Source organism: Natrix helvetica, assembly GCF_964273705.1.
Source record: "Natrix helvetica genome assembly, chromosome: 1".
Lineage (NCBI taxonomy): Eukaryota > Metazoa > Chordata > Lepidosauria > Squamata > Natricidae > Natrix > Natrix helvetica.
The window spans coordinates 141,068,885-141,089,857 of NC_138548.1; the positions used below are offsets into that span (position 1 = coordinate 141,068,885).

The window sequence follows — 20,973 nt, forward strand, 5'->3', positions numbered from 1 at the left end:
GGATGGATGGATGGATGGATGGATGGATGGATGGATGGATGGATACATATAGTACTTACGTACCCATACATAGTCTGGATGAACCACAAGAAGAGGAATTTATTTTGTGTATGACTTCCTACTTCTCTGCAATAATCCATTTATTTAACCATCTTGAGTCAAAGCAATAAATCTGTAATCACTAAATCCAAGAATGAAGCCTTAACAATGATAGATGTCAAGGATAGAAAAAATAACAGCCAGTTTAAACAACCACAAAATATGTGGACTTCAACTCCCAGAATTCTTACCAACTGTCATGCTGATTGGTTAATTCTAAGATGTGGAATCTGCCCATATGGAAGGTCCCAATGGAATGGAAAATGGAATTAGAAACATGATTATGTGCCAACAAATCAATATCAACTTTTACCACACAGATTTTCTCCAGGATAATCTGTCCACACAGAAACTAACTAGAAGTTAGAACATAACTAAAGGGTTATGTTAAACCTTTAATCAGGATTTTGCAAATAAGAGGGCAGCTTTCAGCATTTCGAGTGAAATTCTAAATTACAGAAGAAAGCTAACTTCTAATAAACATCATGAATATTACTGTTACCTAGAAAGTAAAATATAACTACAAGCCTAGGATATTACAGCAAAGTGCAATCTATAATTTAAAAAACTGAGATGGCCAGCAGGAGGCAGAAATCTAAACAAAGATATAAAGGAAGGGAAATTAGGTAAATTATAAATTGACTTTAAGTAGCAAGCTTTCCAAGGAAAACAAATCATAGATGCTGTGTTCTAATTCCAGCCTTCTGAATGAAAAAGGCAGGTTGCAGTTAAATATCAGTTTTTAGAACTGCTCTTCCAAAGAGAAGTTTGGAAGATTTGGACTAAAAGAGTCAAGAAATGGAAGACTCATTTAAGTGCATGATTGCAACATAAATAATATAATAACAAATCCTACTCATAAATAATTTTATTCTGATCATCAGCAATTATAAAATTCCTTCTAGACTTTACTATTGTTACCTATACACAAGAATTTGGTCAACGAATGGTCAAAGCTAAACCGATGCCCAGAGTCACTTTGTATGGGAGGGTGATGGGTGGCATAAAATATTAATAAATAAACAAACAAAGGGTTAACAGAATTCACAGGGAGCTGGACTTGGGTCTCTTGTTTCAATGCAAGGACTCTAAACTGATGATACATTTAACTCTGCCTTCCAATTCAGCCTATTCTTCTCCTACAGACTATTTATCCAAAATAAATCAACAATGTTCATTTGGAGTACTATAGGAGTACATGGAAATATTTTTCCCCCTTTTTGATCACAGTTAATAGTACAATGTAAAATTCTTACAAGTAAAGTCATGGTTAAATTCCACATTTTGTTACATTTAAATGTGTACAATATACCCCCCTCCCATTTCAAGTAGTATTTTGTACCATGAAAATTTAGTGCAGCCACACACACACACACACACACACACACACACACACATACATATATATTGAGCTTGCTCATCAGGTCATTGGCAGAAATTATGATGACATTTCTCTAAATGGAGCAGCAAGGCTTTTAAGAAACAAAGTTGACTTAAAACCACAATGATTTTCAGAATCTCAATAATGAACCACATATCTTGCATAATGATCCACATTAAATTTCACATGCAGTTCTTATATCCACATGCAGACTGACAAGAGCAAAAATAAAATCACAAAAAAACCTAAGAGAAATAACATGGCCTTGGCTAAGATGCTGCTGTTTATTATTAATAGCAAAATTACTGGAAACAAATTCAAATACATTACATACGGGACCCACCTCTTTGCAAGGAAGGAAGACAAGAAAAGTTAGCCTTTGCATTTCATTTTTTAACACTTCATTTGCTGCTAAGCAACATGTATTTCCAAATAACCCCAACACTGAAGCATGAAAGGATTTCTAACTGCCTTAGGCAATTGCACAGATTTATCCCTTCTGTGATTTTTTTTTAAAAAAGCAAACGCTTCTAAGCTGAAAGAGGAACATTATGCTTCCATGTATAAAACAGCTCTTTCAAAAACATGCATGTGACTCTTACACCCCCCACCCCCCCCAATAAAGGCCCAAAGGATGTGCTGGCTCTCTCACACAGCCATCTCTGCAGAGCCTGGGTAACTCCTTTGCCAGGTGATTAATGGAGCAACATTAATGACATAAGAGACATTTAAATGAGCAAGGCAGGGGGATGGAGGGAAGAGTGCCACAATAGCAGTGGGAAGCATACAGGGTGACCTAATATACACTTAGGTTCCCCCCCCCCAATTATAGAAAATACAAAGTCACAACATTTTTGTCCTTTCTTCCAAAGTATGAATGTAATACATAACCAAATCTTATCATTTCCTAGCCACATGTTAGTGTAACTATACAATACTTGTAATCTCGGTGATGAGCAATCTACAGACCTTCCTGCCCAAGCCAAAAGAAATGGAGTCTTCTGGAAAACAACCTAGCAAAGCTATCCCAGTAAGAAATGAGGGCATGGTCCTCCCACCCATGTGGTTAAAATGGAGTGGTTTTTTTTTAAAAAAAAAATTAGATTTGTAGCATAATTTCTAATATAATTTGATTAGACATTTACATCTAAGAAAATTTGTTAAGGTAAAGAAGCTTCATTTCTGGTGACAATATAGATGCATCCATACAGTTATTTTGGAAATAATATGGAGATAGTTTGTGACTATCTTTTTTCAGGATGCTTAGATTTTCCTGATGCTCCTAAAGATGTTTCTTAGTCCTAATCTAAGGAATAATCAGACCTCTCCCAGGTAAGGTTTGGAACTGAGACAAAGTCAATCACTTGCTGCCCTCTATCAAACTACATTTCCACTTTTTTAAAAATCAATCATTTAAAGGCAAAAAATCCTCATTTGGGAGAGTGGATTTAAACTTACAATCACAAAATTCACTTAACAACTGCCATTAAAATGGTTGAAAAATTGGGCCTGGTCCAGGGGTGAAATGCTACCGGTTCGGACCAGTTCGCCCGAACTGGTAGTAAAAATGGTACCAGTTCGCCTGAACCGGTAGTAAAAGAAAAATGCTACCAGTTCGGGTGAACCGGTATTTCCGACGATCAGTTGTGATGCGTGATTTATATTAGCTAGAATCGTCAGATTTCCTGCTTTCTAGCTAATCTAAATTGTGCGGCACAGCGGATTCCCCCCCTTGCTGTTCTACTTACTTTTGCAGGCGCGCTCAGTAGCAGGCTCATCCTGTTTTGACGTTCCACACATGCACAGAATGTCCTGCACATGTGCAGAGATGGCAACGGTAAGGTGATTTCACCCCTGGCCTGGTCAAATGGTGCCTTGACTTACAACTGAATGACTGACAACCAGAATTCTTTTTTCAATTGTGGTCCTAAGTCAAAGACTACCTGTAATAATGTCAATATGCTGACTAAATCATGAGATGAGATGACCATGAATGAATGCACCATGCCAGCTTGTTTAGTGTAATGGATAAGGCACCAGGTTAGAAACCAGGGGACAGAGAATTATAGTCCCACTTTAGGCACCCAGCCAACTGGGTGACCATGGGCCAGGCACTTTCTCCTAAGAAGAAGGAAATGGCAAACTATTTGAGAAAATCTTGCCAAGTACAAAAGCCAGTTCAAGCAATTGCCACGAGTCTAGAAAAAATTGAAAGCATAAGCTTCATCTAGAAACTCATAACCAACACTTGTGTACTCTAATGAAAGCCCATCCACTAATAGTAATCTCATTGCCCTATATGGCTCTTCTAGTGGGCAGCTCCTTCCAGAAAGTCTCAGAAGCAATGGGAACTTTTTGGTAGTCCTTGGCTTACAATTATTTGTTTAGTGTCCGTTCAAAGTTACTGAAAAAAGTGGCTTACAATTGTTTTTTCACATTTACAACCATTGCGGCATCCCCACAGTCACATGATCAAAATTCAGATGCTTGGCAACTGTTATGTACCTATGACAGTTGAAATGACCAGGGTCATGTGATCACCTTTACTAGCTTCTAACAAGCAAAGTCAATGGAGGAGCCAGATTCATTTAAAACCGTGTTACTAATTTAACAACAGCAGTTGTTAAATTTCACTTAACAACTGTGGCAAGAAAGGTTATAAAATAAAACAAACTAACTTAACTGTCTTGCTTAGTAGAAGAAATTTTAGACTCATCTGTGATCAATTGTGGTCATATGTTGAGGACACCACTTAGTAGAACAATGTCTGTACAGTTGAAATTCTTTGGGGGAATTGGGGAACAGGGTTCTCAATCCATACAGTTTCTTCTGACAGCATTTGGAATATCATAAGTCATTATCATGACTTAAAAGGGATATAAATGCATTGCAAATTTGTAGCTAAGAGTTATCAGTAATTTGATAAAGTGTTAACAAGCATGAACAAAATTATTAATAAAAAACCCTGCATTTATAAGTCTATGGGAAGCTTTTCTTAACCACATACCATCTAGCCAGGATATAAATTATAATATTAATTTTAAAGAGTATAAAATTATACTCCACCGCCAAAATAGCCTCAATCACTATTTAACTCAAGATTTAAGATGTTGCTTCGTCTCCTAATTCTTTGTTGGTTCCATCTACGGTAGTCCAGCTTTTTCCTGCATATGGGAGTAGTTTGGGGGAAGGGATATGATAGGAATGATCACACTTAAATTCATTAATATAACTTGCTTTCCTATTATTAGCACCATCTGAGCCTGTTGAAAGTCTTAACCAGGGCTTTAATTTTTCCCAGAGGAGCTTTAAATTAATTAGTAGTTTACACGCTAACAAAGAATCTGATACATTCATAAATCAATCTAACGCTCAAGGATTTTAAAAAGGAAAAGAACCAAGCCAACTGGGACCTCATATTCAGTTAAAGTGTTGTGCTTCTACAAAAGGGTGCAGGTGTGAATTAGACGGATGCAGAGCAGAAGCCATGATAATCACTTTGTATCACTTAAACCCACAGCAGGGAACACAGCAAAATAAGGACTTCTGGCCTATCCTTCATGAAATCTATGCCAACCTGAAAGACTAATTGAAGAATTGATTTGGGCTTAATCTTTATGAAATAAAGATCTTGGTAGCGGTAATTTATGCTACAGACTACAAAATAAACCAAAAAGTAATAAGAGTTAATAAAGATTAAAGGAATACACCTAGACATTTAAAATGCTTCATTTAGACAAAGGCTACCAAACAGAAAAAATGATTTGTGCTGAAATATGGATCATGACAAATTCCCAATTGTATGCACTTGTCTTATAGCCAGAACTATGTTAGAGGAATGCAGGGATGATGTCCTACAGTCATCTTAATGTATTATTATCAGAAGTGTTCCAGTATAGATTCTCACACTGTGATTTGCAGCATTTCATTATCATTTCTAAGTAATAAACCAAAATAATTTAATCTAAAAACTCTCTTCTACAACCTTGGGTGAGATCCCCATGAGTTGCGCATGGCAATAAAAGAAACTTTGTTGCATACATCTCAAAACCCTCTGGTTCTTAATTTAAGTAGACATTTTTCCCACACCAATACTGAATGCATTTATTGTTGTATCATGTTTTATAACATAACGTTTTGTTACTTGAAACTACTGAATAGTTATTGCTATTAGGACATAACACTTTTCTTATTCTTGTTACCCTTTTATTTATTTATAACGATTCTTGAAAACTCCGGAGAGATTTACAGAATCGAAATAAAGTGAAAAGCATTAAAAGCTCTTGAAAATCTTCAGATCTGAATGAGATAATTGCAAAGAATCTCAAGCAGAACTAAAGGCCTAATGTACCACCAACTGTAGAGCAGCTGCACAGAGAAACAAGCCCCACAGAAATCAAATCAGGGCTTCCTCGCGCCTATTAGAAAAGGCTTTTACAAGGATTTCAAAAGTAAAGTTGAAGGATATCAGCTTTATCTGGCATAACATACCAGAACATACTTCTTCATCCTTTTTTGATTTCATAAGCTGGATGAAGAATTGGGCCAGAATGCCCAAAGATAAGATCTTCACAGATCCTTTTTCCTGAACTTGAAATTTTCTCCAGAGCTTTTAAAAAAGTACCAGAATACCAAGACAGCAAAATTGACAAATTGAACCCCTTTTTCTTGAGACCAGAAATCAAGGATGCCGCTAACTGCTCCAAACGCACACAGAGAGAGTCCTATCTAAATGCATTTGTCAGATTAAGCTAGTACTTCCAATTTCGAGAACAGAATTGTGGTTTGGATTCCCATTTGCAATAGGGCTATTAGTGATGTTCTCGCAGAAAAAAAGTGAAGAGGAGAGACAGTGTTCTTAATGCCTCTGACAATAAGCATTCACTGAGACATAAAAATTCAGCCTTTGAACTTTTTGCCACCTGATGTGACAAGTTCTATCACCAAGCAAGATATAATAGTGCCTGGGAACTAAGAAATAGAAGCATTAGCATCACTAGCCCTAGATGTGCTGAGGACAGGCCATATAAATGCTTGAACTATGAAAGATACTGGTTATAATTAAAAACTCAGGTGCTAAAGCTGTTTTTATTACAGTAAACTGAAGTAGGGCAAGGTGAGGGTGATGTCTCAGTCATGTATGAAGACATGTGACTGAAACACTCAGAAGCTGTGCATCTTTGTCTCTAGGAAATCTATTATAGCTTCTCAAATGTATCTCAAAGATGCATAAGCTCTCTTCCATTATAATAAACATGGGATCCAAACTTATGCCTCAGGAAAAACGTAGGCTTTATTGTGGGATAAATAAATGCAAAACGATATATCCAAATTACAGCCAGTCTTCATCTTGCAACTCCAATTGAGGCTGCAAGAACCAGTTGTAAGTCACTTTTTTCAGTGCTGTTGTAATTTTGAACAGTTGCCAAACACATAGTTGTAAATCAAGGAGTACCTGTAATTCTACTAGTGCTTATTTTGTTCAAAATATTATATTCAAAGGAGAAATTAATTTGGAATTAAATTTATGCTTGGCCATTTTTCCTATATAGTGATTAGTATTCAGCTTTATGGATAGGCATCATTTTAAGGGTCATTGAAATGCCAAAATCATATTTATGATTATGATACTGGAAACAAAGAGGCAGCATGTTCCATTCAATTTTTATTAGATTTTTTTTCTCCCGCTTGTTTTGTGATACTTTTTTCCACAATCAATTTTATCCTCAGCTGAATAGACTAGTATGGGACAAATGCCAAATGACATAGATAAGTGAAATATTAAATTTCAAAATACATCAGAGGGACAGACAAAAGTATTTAGAAAAATAATGTTAGCCAATAAAAAAAGTATTAAATTCATCTATCAGTAAAAAGGGATGCTTCAGAAGTTGTCTTTATCTCCTATTATCTTGGTGTATAGAAGGTCTCTAAACTGCATCTGTTTCACCAGGTTTTTAACCGTTACATGGTTTGGGCTTTGCTTTTTTCTTTATCCCTTTCCCCTAATCCTAATCCTAATCCTAACCCTAACCCTGTTTTTTGTTTAATTTTGTTGTTATTGTTAGAAGCCAGATCTTCACAGAGCAAAAAGGGCTATGTATATGCAGTTACGCACATACATATATGAAATAATTATTGGTCTCATTAAATTTCAAATTATAACAAACCAACTCTAGAATTTTGGCCATGATTGTATTCAGTGCTGTGTCACATGAATAATACTGTAGATCCAGCAAAGTCTGTGGGTTATCTCTTTTACAAACAACATAGCTCAAAGAAGGGTATGATCAGGACCCAATGTCTGCAACTTCTAGTTTATTATAGACTACACATCAGGCAATTGAGTTTAAAATAAATGCTAATTGGACTGCAAAACCTAACTTGGTTTGTTTTAATGAATGTTCTCTGGCTTATATGTACAGAAATCACCGTAACTGAATCCGCCTTCTGACCATGTAAAAAGACAGAAAGGAAAGCATGAAAGATTTGGGCTTCATTCAGCCTCACAGAGGTCCATCCAGATAGTGCTAAATCCTGATTTACCATTATATTGAATCAAGCTTTTATCTTCATATGATCCTTCAGCTCAGCGCAAGACCTCATTCACAAAGTGAGGGTTAGGGTTAGGGTTAAAACAAAAATGCAAGTAAGGTTCATGAAAAATTTAAATCTTGTTAAATTAATATTGTGATTACCAACGCTAATTTTGCACTGTAGCTTTCTAATGCTGTACTGTAAATGAATCTCACAAGAACAAAAAACCGGAATGGGTTTAAGACTAAGGATTAGCATAATCAATCTTTCAAGTATTTTCATGGCTTTCTTTGTCAATTCCAGTAATGGGTGATTAATTACTAATCAAGTGTATCTAATTCCAATCTCTAATTGCCTATTTATGTACCTAATTATTATGATTTTTCACTTGGTCATCAGAAGGGAAATCAGTATTTTTACTGATAACATTTTCCCAGGATTTTTACCTTGTCCACATTATGATGTTCAAAAAAAAAGGAGAGGGGGGGGGAAGGGGGGAGAGAGAGAGAGAAAGGGAGGGAGGGATAGGAGAGAAAGAGAGAGAGAGAGACCTTAATAAACTCTTGACTGCATTTGGTGTAAAATGCTGCATTTGTTATCAAAGACAGCATGTTTTAATATTAATAATAATAATAATAATAATAATAATAATAATAATAATAATAATAATAATAATAATAATAATAATAATAATATTTAATGCTTCTAGACCGCCCCCTCTCCCGCAAGGGACTCGGGGCGGTGTACAGTTCATACAAAATATAACAGGATACAATAAAATTAAATTAAATATGTACAGTTGACAATTGACATGGAGGAGGTTAAAATGTAGTTAAAAGAACTGTACAAAGCAGATATAAAATAAATTCAAACCCCTAAAAACAAATACAGTAAATTAAAAAAACCCTAAAATAACCAGATATAATACATTTGCCAGGAGGGACAGTTGAATTATGCCAGGCCTGCCAGTCGGAACAGGTGGGTCTTCAGTTTTTGCCGGAAGGAGCGGAGGTCAGAAGTGGTTCTAATGTCGGGGGGGGGAGGTCATTCCAGAGGGTTGGGCCCATCACAGAGAAGGCCCTACTCCTCGGTGTCGCCCGCTGGCATTGCCTAGTGGACGGCACCAGGAGAAGTCCCTCCCTGTGTGAGCGTATTGGCCGCAGGGATGTATGTGGGAGGATGCGATCCCGCAAGTAACTGGGTCCCGTGCCATGGAGCGCTTTAAAGATGGTAATCAGCACCTTGAAACGCACCCGGAAAACCACAGGCAGCCAGTGCAGCTCGCGCAGGAGAGGTGTTACGTGGGAGTACCTCGTACTCCACATCACAGCCCGCGCGGCTGCGTTCTGAACTAACTGCAGTCTCCGGGCGCGTCTCAAGGGCAGCCCCATGTAGAGAGCGTTGCAGTAATCCAGGCGGGACGTCACCAGCGCATGAGTGACCGTGCGTAGGGCATCCCGGTCCAGTAGGGGGCGCAATTGGCGCACCATGCGAACCTGGTGGAACGCCCCCCTTGCCACGGCTGCCACATGGTCCTCCATTGTCAGCCGGGCATCAAGGAGGACGACCAAATTGCGCGCCCGTTCCACAGGGGGCAATTGTTCGCCCCCTATGGCCAGCGATGGGATCAGCTGGCTGAACCGAGGTGCCGGTAGCCACAGCCACTCAGTCTTGGAGGGGTTGAGTTTAAGTCTGTTGTCCCCCATCCAGACCCCGACGGCCTCCAAACACCGGGACATCACTTCGACAGCCTCGTTGGGGTGGTTTGGAGTTGAAATATACAGCTGAGTATCATCAGCGTAGAGATGATACTCAACCCCAAAACCACGGATGATCTCACCCAGCGGCTTCACATATGTGTTGAACAGGAGAGGCGAGAGGACCGACCCCTGTGGCACTCCACAAGTGAGTGGCCTCGGGGTCGACCTCTGTCCCCCTGTCAACACACATTGCCTCCGGTCGGAGAGTTAGGAGCCAAACCACCGCAAAACGGTACCTCCGACTCCTATCCCCTCCAACCGGCGCAATAGGATACCATGGTCGATGGTATCAAAAGCCGCCGAGAGGTCTAATAGGACCAGGATAGAGGAACAACCTCTATCTCTGGCCCTCCAGAGATCATCAACCAACGCGACCAAGGCTGTCTCTCTGCTGTGCCCGGGTCGGAAGCCGGACTGGCGTGAGTCTAGATACTCGGATTCGTCAAGGTGTCGTGGAAACTGCTGCGCCACCACATTCTCTACAACCTTCGCTAGAAAAGGAAGGTTGGAGACTGGACGATAATTAGCTAGCTCCATTGGGTCGAGTGAAGGCCTCTTAAGCAAGGGCCTCACCACCGCCTCTTTCAAGGCGGTTGGTAAGGATCCCTCACCCAATGAGGCATTCACCAGGCCCAGAAGCCAGCCTCGGGTCACCTCCCAAGATGCCAGTACCAACCAGGAGGGACACGGGTCCATTAAACATGTGGTGGGTCGCAGCCGTCCACGCAACCTATCTAAATCCTCGGGGGCAACAGAATCAAACTCCTCCCAGGATGGTCTCACAAGACTCGCTGTTGGCGGCCCGTCTGGTCCACTGAGTGGGGCCCATCCGCTCCGGATCTGAGCGACTTTGTCCTGCAGATATTCCCCAAATTCCTCTGCTCTGCCCTGTAAGGGTGCCCCCTGTGTCCTCTGTGACAAGAGGGAGCGGGTCACCCTAAACAGGGCAGCAGGGCGGTTATCCGCGGACGCAATAAGGGTGGCGCAATATCTACGTTTGGCCACCCTTAATACCACAAGGTAGGTCCGCAAGTAGGATCTTACCTGTGTTCGATCAGATTCGGAGCGTGAGGACCTCCACCTGCTCTCTAGACGTCTCCTGTGGCGCTTCATCACCCTCAGCTCCTCGGTATACCAAGGAGCCCGGGTGGGTCGCTGCCACAGGAGAGGTCGCAAAGGCGCAACCCGGTCCAAGGCCCCAGCCGCCGCCCTATTCCAGGCGGCCGCTAGGTCCTCCGACCGAGCGCGGGTCAGGGCTACAGGTAATGCCCCAACCTCCGTCTGGAACCTATCCGGCTCCATCAGGTGCTTGGGGCGGTACCAGCGTGGACCGTCTGGTCCCGCCTCCTCGCGGTGGGGGGTAGCGCCAGGGAAGTCAAGCCGGAGACATGAGTGATCTGACCATGACAGGGGTGTAACAGTAAAATCCCCTCTACCCAGATCACTCGTCCACTGCTCAGATACAAAAACAAGGTCCAATGTGTGGCCTCCTTCGTGTGTGGGGCCCTGAATTAACTGGGTCAGGCCCATGGCTGTCATGGAAGCCATGAACTCCCGAGCTACCTCAGACGCTGCTCCCGTCGACGGCAGGTTGAAATCCCCCATAACCACAAGCCTGGGGATCTCAACCGCCGTCTCCGAGATCAGCTCGAGGAGCTCGGGCAGGGCTGCTGATGTATAGCGAGGAGCCAAGTATACAATCAGCAAACCCAACTGCCTCCCTGGGCCCCATTTAACACCAAGGGACTCACACCCGGATATCTGAGGAACAGTGAACTCCCTCGGCTCTAGACCTTCCCGTATAACTACCGCCACCCCACCACCCTTACCCAGGGCCCGAGGCTGATGGAATGCACGGAAACCTGGTGGGCACATTTCCACGAGGGGTAAACCACCCTCGTGGCCCAACCAGGTCTCCGTTATCCCTGCAAGGTCTAGCTCCCCCTCAGAGATCAACTCATTAATGAGGGGGGCCTTGTTGGTTACGGACCTTGCATTGCAAAGCATCAGCCGTAGGCCCGGGCTCTGTAGTTCCTGGCCACCTAGGTTGCGGGGGTTGGTGCAAACGACCGGGCATAGCCAACAACCACGGTCTCCCAACCGACCTTGTGATCTTCTCTTGTCCTCGCATCCCCCCCTCCCCGCGACCGTTGTGATCAAACAACCCTCTATTGGAATCACTTGTTCCCTCTCCCCCCCCCGCTCCGCTCACTTCCTTCCCGGACTCACCTGTCCGTCTGGCACTGGAACTGGCGCCTCTCCCGGCCTGGTTATCACACACCCCCTCCCTGGAACCCCAGGTTTTTGAAGGTTTAACTGCAATACAACTGGAAATACAAATTGGAGGATTGCCAAAACTTACCATTGTTCCGTCACTCTTACTGCGGGCAACTTCTTGCTGTAGCTGAGCCACAGACAACTTTTCCCTATAGAAAGAAGGGAAGAGTAAATGGCTGCTCATTTTTCACTCATCATTAAGGATAACATTTATATATCACTGTGAAATGTATGATTTGTCAGTCATATTCTTCAGCACAATTTGCTTCCTCGGCCATATTTTCAATAATTCTAATACTACCAGAATTCTTTGTTTAAGGGACGGAATGGTCTAAGCCAGGCCTACACAACACATGCAGCATTATGCATCTTGCCGACTTTAAGTAATAAATTTACCATTGCCACTACCCCAAAAAATGTGATGACAAGCATCTCCGAGACTTATTACTATTGCCAGCCTCAGTGCTTCTTCTCTCTTCTAGCCCCAAAACAGCTCATAGCATGTCAGATATTTCTTTATAGCCTGTGAGGACTTTTAATTCATCAGTGTGGTCCCTTCCAGCTATAAGGCCAGGTCTCAGCACTACATGTGCAAAATGACACAGCCAGTTTGGGTTGCGTGTAGTATTTAAAGAAACAGGTTTTTCTTTCTATAGATTGCATTCTACAGCGAGACCACACATTTCTTCTTTTAACTTGTGTCACAAGATTCAAATTGAGCTTTAGCTTCTTGTTAAAAAGAAAACAGTTCTAATAAAATTGATTTCTCACAATTGAAAATTTAAATCCTAGCAAATTCCATAAGAAAATCCCACCTGATTAAATGACTCTTTCAAGAAATCATTAATGAATCATGAAACACAGCATATGACAAATACTTTCTATATGAGAAGCACTCACAAATTTTATGGATATGGTAAGCAACAGGTGGGTAGACTGATATATGTGAATGCTTTGGGAGAGGGAAAAGATTCAGAGACTACACAGTGGTTGAAGAAGAAGCAGCTAAGCTCACAGAAGGAATGGGAGAGCGACAAAAATGGACTATCCCTAGTTTCTTGGACAATAAAGATAGGAGGAGAGAGATGTACTTTCAAACTTGCAAGGGTTTGTTAATGTAACCTTACAAAAAAGACAGTTAATACTTTTGGTTGTTCTTCTTGGCTGGACTATTTCACAAGACTGACAGCAGGAGAGTATATTAACATTATCCTTCATTAGTCCAGTATGTTCTCTGGCAATTATATCATGCATGACCACTGACCATATACATATACAGTAATATAGCAATTGCTCAGATGAACTACGCTGGTATTCTTGGACTTCCTCAGCTATCTGTGTAAACAGGACCATGCAAAACAGCATAGTCCTTGATATCCTTTTGGCACCTTAAAATCAAAGAAAAAATAAGCATGCAAAGTCCAATATGTGTTACTCTGATAGGTGATCAATGTTATTTTCCACACATGTCAGCCTATAAAATTCCTATCTGTAAGGCAAGATTAAAACCCTCCAAATTTAAGGTAGACATTTGTCAAGTTCTCTCAAATCATACTTTGCCCTGAAATTCAAGAGCTCGGGATCAAAGTGCACTTCTCCCAAGCCAGGGAAGCCCCTCTTGAAGCATCCTTTCTTGAGCTCTGAATATTCCGCTCTCAGCACCGCTAATAGGAATCTCCATTTTTTAGAAATAGATTCAGACAACACATGTCCTAATGACTCCCTAATCAGCATGTTCCCTGCCAACTAGTCCCCCTGAGAAAAGCTGGCTTAAGTACAAGTGCAAAGACGATGGCATCAAGGATTCTTTTCAGAATCAATCTGACAGGAGGAGCAGCAGGCAAAAAAGCCTGTGGAGCAAGAAGAAAGAAGCCTTCTATAGGGAGATTTATGAGGATCAACAGGGTACCTTTTGATTGATCATCACTATGTATGGAAAGTTAGTCTTCAGTTAGCCTCATTCTCATAATAGGCTGGAACCAAGTTAATAAATTTGCTTCTTACATATTTATTACACGTTTTATCTAGGTCTACAATGGCTGCAAGTCTTTTTTGTTTTAGGGATCCTAGTAAGATTTCATAAAGCAATTCAGCCCTTCTTATAATATTACATTTTTCAATTGATCTTTTCCAATTATTATTATTTTAATTCAAAATTATTTTATGAGATAATATTCTGTTAGCCTTACCATTGCATGTAATAAATATTGTGGAAATAGCTTTTTTTTATTTGCCAGGAGAATTTTTATATTTTTTTTACTTACTTTATTGTATAAACTATTTAGTAGCAGATTTCATTTTAAAGTGGGGGGGGGGGAGTTTATCCAAAAGTTTTAGAAGAATTTTGAGAAAATCTCTAACTTTGCATGTATTTCTTTTGCTCGCTAAGACGTACAGCACTGAGACTTATCAATATAAACATACTAGTATACTAAATATATTTCTTTCTATGCCCAATTTCAACTTTCCAATTTCCAGCTAAGGAAAAAAATGAATGTTTTTTAGAAATCATTTATAAATAAAATGTATGCTTTTCATCTCAAATATTGACTTAGCCTTCTTAAATGAATCTGCTTATAACCAATATTAAAAAAGAGAACTTCTCTATTCTCTATGTCTAATAATTATTTTTGCATAGATCTCTGAAACAATGCTTTCCTCTTTATAAGTACATGCCATTCTGTGTGATAACACAGTTAAGCACTATATTAATTAAGAAAAAATTAAAATATATAATAAACTATGTAATACGTAAATTTAATGTACCACAATAATTAGGAAACCAGAAAGAAGTTCTTTAAAATCTGGAGCCATGAAAAGCAAAAATGCTTGAGACGCATGAGAGAAGATACACAAGTCAAACTGACTTGCTGACACTTCATCCTGTCAAAGAATGCCATCTTCTATCATGAAGTAAAAGTCATTCATTCATTCATCAAATTAATATAGCCACCCATCTCACAGTAAAGTGATTTTACAATAAAATCAATTATAAAATAAAAATGTTAAAACAGCTACAGTTAAAGGGCATGAACAATATTATTAACAACATGGTAGAGAAAATTGATATTAAAAACAAGGCAGCCATTTCATCAAATCACTATTGCTTTGAGATCCCCTGGTCTGTTCACACAACCATGTTTTACGGGACTCCTGGAAAAATGTCAAGGATACATCCTGTTCCACAGGAACAATGAGACAATATTCCAGGGTGAGTGCCACAACAGAAAAGGCCTGTCTCCTGGGTCCCATCAGATGAAACCCGTTCGCAGCCTACCTCTGCTGGACAGATGGAGACCATCCCTCAGACACTGCAGTCCCATACCATGAAGGCCTTTAACGATCAAAAACAATACAGGAGAGGGATACCTGGCCCTCCACAATAGGCTTTAGCTAGGCCTGTAGACCAGTGGTGGGTTGCGTATCCCGGTGCAACCGGTACGGTGCAACGGGCCAGGGAGCCACCACATGAATGTGTGCAGAGAGCTTCCACTTCGCCTTTACATCCGCCTGCCAGAGGTGGAGCCACAGCAGACGGCGTGAGGTTACATTAGAGGCTAAGGCTCTGGAGGAGAATTTGGTAGCCGCGAGCGAGGCGTCGGCCGAATACTCCACGGCCGCTATTATTTTATTAACATCCTGCCTCGTTCTGGTGTCCCCCGCTGGGAGACTGGCCAGCAATTTGCGGAGCCAGAATAGGGCTGCCCTGCCGAAATAAGAGGAGGAGGAGGAGGCCTTCATGGCCCATGCAGTGGCCAGGTGGGTCTTGTGGGCAGCTGACTCCGCCCTTTTATCCTCCGCTTTTAGGCCCTCCAGTAGGTCAGCTGGGAGAGCCGAGGTAGAGGTGAGGGATACAATGGGGTCATCCACCTGAGGGAGTTTTAATAGTTCCTCGAGGGGGGCCTCCATGGTAAAAAGCTTTTTACCAGTTCCGCTGGGATTGGCCATGGAACCTGGTTGAGCCCATTGTTGCTGGCCGGAACTAAATCAATGAGAGGGGGAACTTCTTTAAAGAGCCCCGCACCCGGATCCTGAGGCCCGATGGTGTCCTTGCCACCTTGGTCAGAGGTGGGTTTATCTGCCGGAGGGAGCCCCATTTGGGGGCCTGCGACACGGGCCTTGGTCAGAATGGCTCTAAACATGGAGGGGTTGAAGAGACCAGAGGTGGAAGGAGCCTCTGGGGTGGGGTTCTCGTCCTCTGAAAGGACAGGGGCCTCCTGCTCAACCTCCTCACAGTCAGACACCTCGCTGATGCCAGTGGGTGTGGGAGACACCTCCCTAGCCAGAGGGGCCTGGGGTCTCACAGATCTGCCCTTGCTGGGAATTGCAAACATAAGGGGCAATTTGGAGACCAACTGCTGCATGCCATCAGAAATGCCCTGAGCGATGGCGCGCTCCACCACCCCCTGCATGGCCTTGGACAGGTGTGGTTCCTGCACCTGAAGGAGGGTTGGGCCAGGCTGGGAGGGGGCCCGGGAACCCTCCCCATCCAGGGAATCTGCCTCATCCAGGGAGTCCTCCACCAGAGAATGGCTGGGGGAACCAAGTGAGGCCCTAGAGGGATTGGGGGAAAACCCAAAATCTTCCTCAGCTGGCAAGGGAATGGATTCATCCTGCTGGATGGAGGGGGCAGGAGTTATTGCCCCTTCCTCCCTGGGTGGGGGTGCAGAAGGCTGCTGCTGCTGAGCTAACTGGGCCTTTTGGAATTGTTTTTCAAGAGCCTTTTGGCGCTTTTCAGCCATTTTCTCAGCGGCCTTGGACGTCTTCTGAACCTTGGGGCGCTTCCCCTTAGCTGGGCACCCCACCCCATCACCTTTGGCAGCAGGGTTGGGCCTGCTGCGTTTGCTGGTGGTGGGACTGTCACGATGTTAAAAAGTTTGCTAGGCCTGAACTGCCTGAATTGACACTCAAGAGTTAAACTAAGAAAGCTTTATTGCGCAGGTCATAAAACAAAAAGTTCTTATCTGAAAGTGATTTATTGCGCATGCGTTACACATTCCAAATTCCTCTCTTCTTTGTTCGGCAGCCAACTTTGGCAAACGTAGCTTTCATTATCAAAATGTAACCAATTAGTTATTTTCTGTTTCATTTACTTTTATTATTTTATTATTAAAGTTTGTTTATTAATTAGAATTTTTAAAAGACTTATTTTTTCTCAATATCTCAAAAGATATGCGGAAGGGAATCAGCCATGGTCCATTGATCTCCAACAGGGTGTTTTTCCCCTGACAACTTGGTAGCAGAGTTGGTCCGATGATACAAGCTGAGATGGCTACAATTTATGGCTGTATTTTTTCCTTCATGCTATCTAAAGATAACCGACTATGCTAATTAGCAATGTCGGAGAAAAAGAAAAAAGAAGAAAAATGGAAAGAGCTTTTTCTGACAAGGAGGCCCCCTCGGACACAGAGAAGCAAGATCAAAACGTGCTTCAGGAGCAACAAAGTGCCGAGCCAAATGTGGGGGAAGGAGCTACAGGACGCGACATCCACGAAACGAGGTCAGTGGTTCCTCCTTCTAAAATATCTCCAGGAGATTATGAATTTTTGGGGGCCAAGCCAAAACTTCCCACTCTGCCAGAGCCACTCCATTCCCAGACCCTCGCAGATTATCAAACGATTGATGAATGGCAACTGCCGGCACAAAAAAAATCCTCCCACGCAGAAAGCAGATTTTATGAAATCCCCCCAGATGATGAGCAAGAAATGCAAAGCTATCTTGATCAAATAGAACTGTTTGAAAAATATGCTAGGGAGGCGAGAGTGTGTTTTGAAGAGATAAGGCGAAGTAGGAGAAGCTCCCCCACTCCCAAAATGTCTGAGGACGCCATCTTGTCTTCAAAACAACAGCCTAAGACACACCCCACAGAGTTCATTGGTCAATTAGAACAAAGAGACATGTACACGTCACCGAGGTCACGTGGTCCCTTTGAGTCAACTGAACTTCCGCATACGTATAGAAAGGAGAGGCAGCCAAAAAGTGAAGCTGCACTGCCATCTGCTGGCGGAGAAAAATTATTACAGCAAAAGATAAAGCAATTGGACCAGATTTTTAGAGATCTGTCTATGAGTTTTACAGAAGCCCAAACTTTGCCCCCACCCCCTGGCGGTGTCGAATCCTCCCTAGATGAAAAAAGGCAAAGCGAAAGGCGAATTCGAGGAAGCCAATTTGATGTTGCCACGCAAAGGCCAATGATGCAACCCCAGCATCCCCTGGTTCAACAACCAGATTTGCAACCAGAGCAACAAATTGTTCCTCAGCAGGTATTCACAGTCACCCCCTTGACTGGTGAGTCCAAATTAAAGGAGTCAGGAGAGAATTATAAAGCCTGGGTCAGTGAAATTGCGCTCTTGCTTCGAAGAGAAGGCACATATTCCATGGTTTTTAATCCTCCTCCTCCACCGTGGACGCCTGCAATGAGAGACCTCGAAAACAGAGCAATCACGACTTTACTCATGTCAATGGAAATTGAGATCCAAGGTATCTTTCCACCTGATGCAACTGCCCAAGAAATATGGGCTATTTTGGAAGATTGCTACAGGCCCGTTTCAATTGAATCTTCATGTTTGCTCATGTCTGAGTTCCATGGTTCGAAGTTGAAACCTGGTGAACGAATTGGTGGACATTTGACCAAACTGAAAAGAATGAGAAGTGAATTGAGACAAAATGGCCATGTAATCGATGATATCCAAATGATTAGCATCATCATTAACTCATTGAATTATGAATGGAAAGATGCTGTTGCAAAGATTAACTACGTGCCTATTGCTCAACGCACAGTTAACCACGTTTGCAGACTTTTAGTGGAAGATGAAGCTATCAGGTTAGCTACCCCACATCTGCAACGACCTCCAGCGTCAAAGGCTCCAGCCAGACGTCCCTTCCGAGGAAGAGGCTACGCTCCAAGGATGCCAAAATGCTACACCTGCAACCGTGTGGGACATGACACCCGGGATTGTCCCCAACGAGTTCCAGCTCCCGCCACGTACCAGCCCAGAGGAACAGATTCCAGAGGCAGAGGTAGAGGCGGAAGACAAGGTCGTCGTGGTCCAAGGCGTGATTCACAAGCTCCACTTGCGACACTGGCCATAACCAACGTTCCACAACCTGATCCAAAGTTCGACAGACGTCTTTTGTGGACTTTAGATAGTGGAGCAGCTGTGCACGTTACCCACAGAAGGGAACTTTTCACAGAGATGGGCGAACCAGAGCCCGAGTATCGAGAACTGTATTCCTTCACCAACCACACTTGCAAGGTTATGGGAAAAGGAACTGTTTACATTGAAGAGCTCGATACACACATCCCTGATGTTTATTACATACCTTCAGCAACCAGTAATTTGCTTAGTCAAAGTCACTTGTCTAGAGAGTTAAAGTTCCAGGTTCACCACCTCGAAAAAGCAAGTTACTTAGTTAAAGATGGTGATATTGTTGCTGAAACTATGCTGATTGGTGGTGTTTATTACTTAAAGCCAAAGCCTAAAGGGCAAGCACAGGCAAGTATGCAAACTCCAAAAAGGCACAACGCAAACCCAGAGAGAGTTGTCCCAGAGAGAGAAAGCGTTACTGTGCCAAAGGCTCCTAAAGCCAACAAAGAAAACAGAAACAGATTGCTCAGAGCAAGCCTGAGGGTCCTCATGAAACTGTTAATGTTGAGAATTCACTAACTGGTAAACCTTTGCATTCCAGGTGTATTCACAAGTGGCACAGAAGATTGGGGCATGCCAGTTTCCGTGTTCTTAGAAAGATGCCGGAGTTCGCAAAAGGTTTGGATCTAAAGGGGTGTAAGGTGTTTTTGGATTGTGCGGTTTGCAAAAAGGCTAAATCCAAGGCGGCTGCAATTCCCAAACACGCTACACGCCGGTCAACACGCATTTTTGATTTGGTACACACTGACATAGTGGGTCCTTTCCCACCAACACTTGGTGGCAGAAAGTATTTTTTAACAATTGTAGATAATCATTCTAGATATGGATTTGTATATCCTATGAGAGAGAAATCTGAGACCTTTCAGATCTTTAAAGACTTTGCAGCGTTTGTTTCTACACAATACCAAGTTCGCATCGCCAGAATCCAGAGTGACCGTGGTGCAGAATTCATGTCTCAGCGTTTCCAGGACTGGATGCGTAAGAATGGAATTCTTCATCAGACATCTGCTCCATATACACCGGCTCATAACGGAGTCGTAGAAAGAAGACAAGGGGTTCTACAAACCATGATGCGTTGTCTTCTAGAAGATGCCAATCTCAGTAACGCATACTGGGGTGAAGCAATCAAATATGCAAATTACATTGTCAACCGTACTTGGAGCAGTGTAATCAATCAAACTCCTTTCTACATGCTGTATGGCTACAAGCCTGATCTCAAGAACCTCCACATTTTTGGTTCATATGCTATGGTGAACACTCCCTTAAGTCAAAGAAGAAAGGGAGGTACAGTAGCAAAGAGACTGAGATTTATGGGTATTGATGATAATTCAAAATGGTACAAATTCATTGATACTAAACATGTGATTGTCATTTCACAATCTGCTAATTTTGAGGAAGACATTGACTGGTCCAGGATTCATTCCAATGATCCTGAAGTTTATTTTCCTAGAGATGGTGTTCCAGATGCCACGCAGCCTGATGACAATTTGCAGGCAGATGTTCCTTCTACCAGCTCTTCACAACCTGATGTTCCGTCTTCGCAAGCCGCGGATGCTGATGCTAGCGACGAACGTGAGGACGAGGATGATGATGAAGAAGAAGAAGACTGGTCTGTTGTTCCTAGACGCTCCAAGAGGGCCACAAAAGGAATCCCTCCACAACGTTATTCATGGCAACTGACAAAAACACCAGTACCTTTGATTTGCAACGTTACTCTTCCTCCAGAGACATTCACACAAATCAAACAGCTTCCTGATTCAGAACAAGACAA

General features: G+C 42.3%; 1 protein-coding gene across 6 annotated transcripts in view; it reads right to left on the reverse strand.

Moving 5' to 3' along the window:
• NCKAP5 (NCK associated protein 5) overlaps window positions 1–20,973 on the reverse strand; it is a 631,235-nt gene that overhangs the window by 371,908 nt on the left and 238,354 nt on the right. For all 6 annotated transcript variants that reach the window (XM_081934718.1, XM_081934717.1, XM_081934719.1 and 3 more), the window contains one exon: window positions 12,140–12,203. In XM_081934718.1, the coding sequence (XP_081790844.1) occupies window positions 12,140–12,203 (64 nt within the window). The remainder of the gene's footprint in view (window positions 1–12,139; window positions 12,204–20,973) is intronic.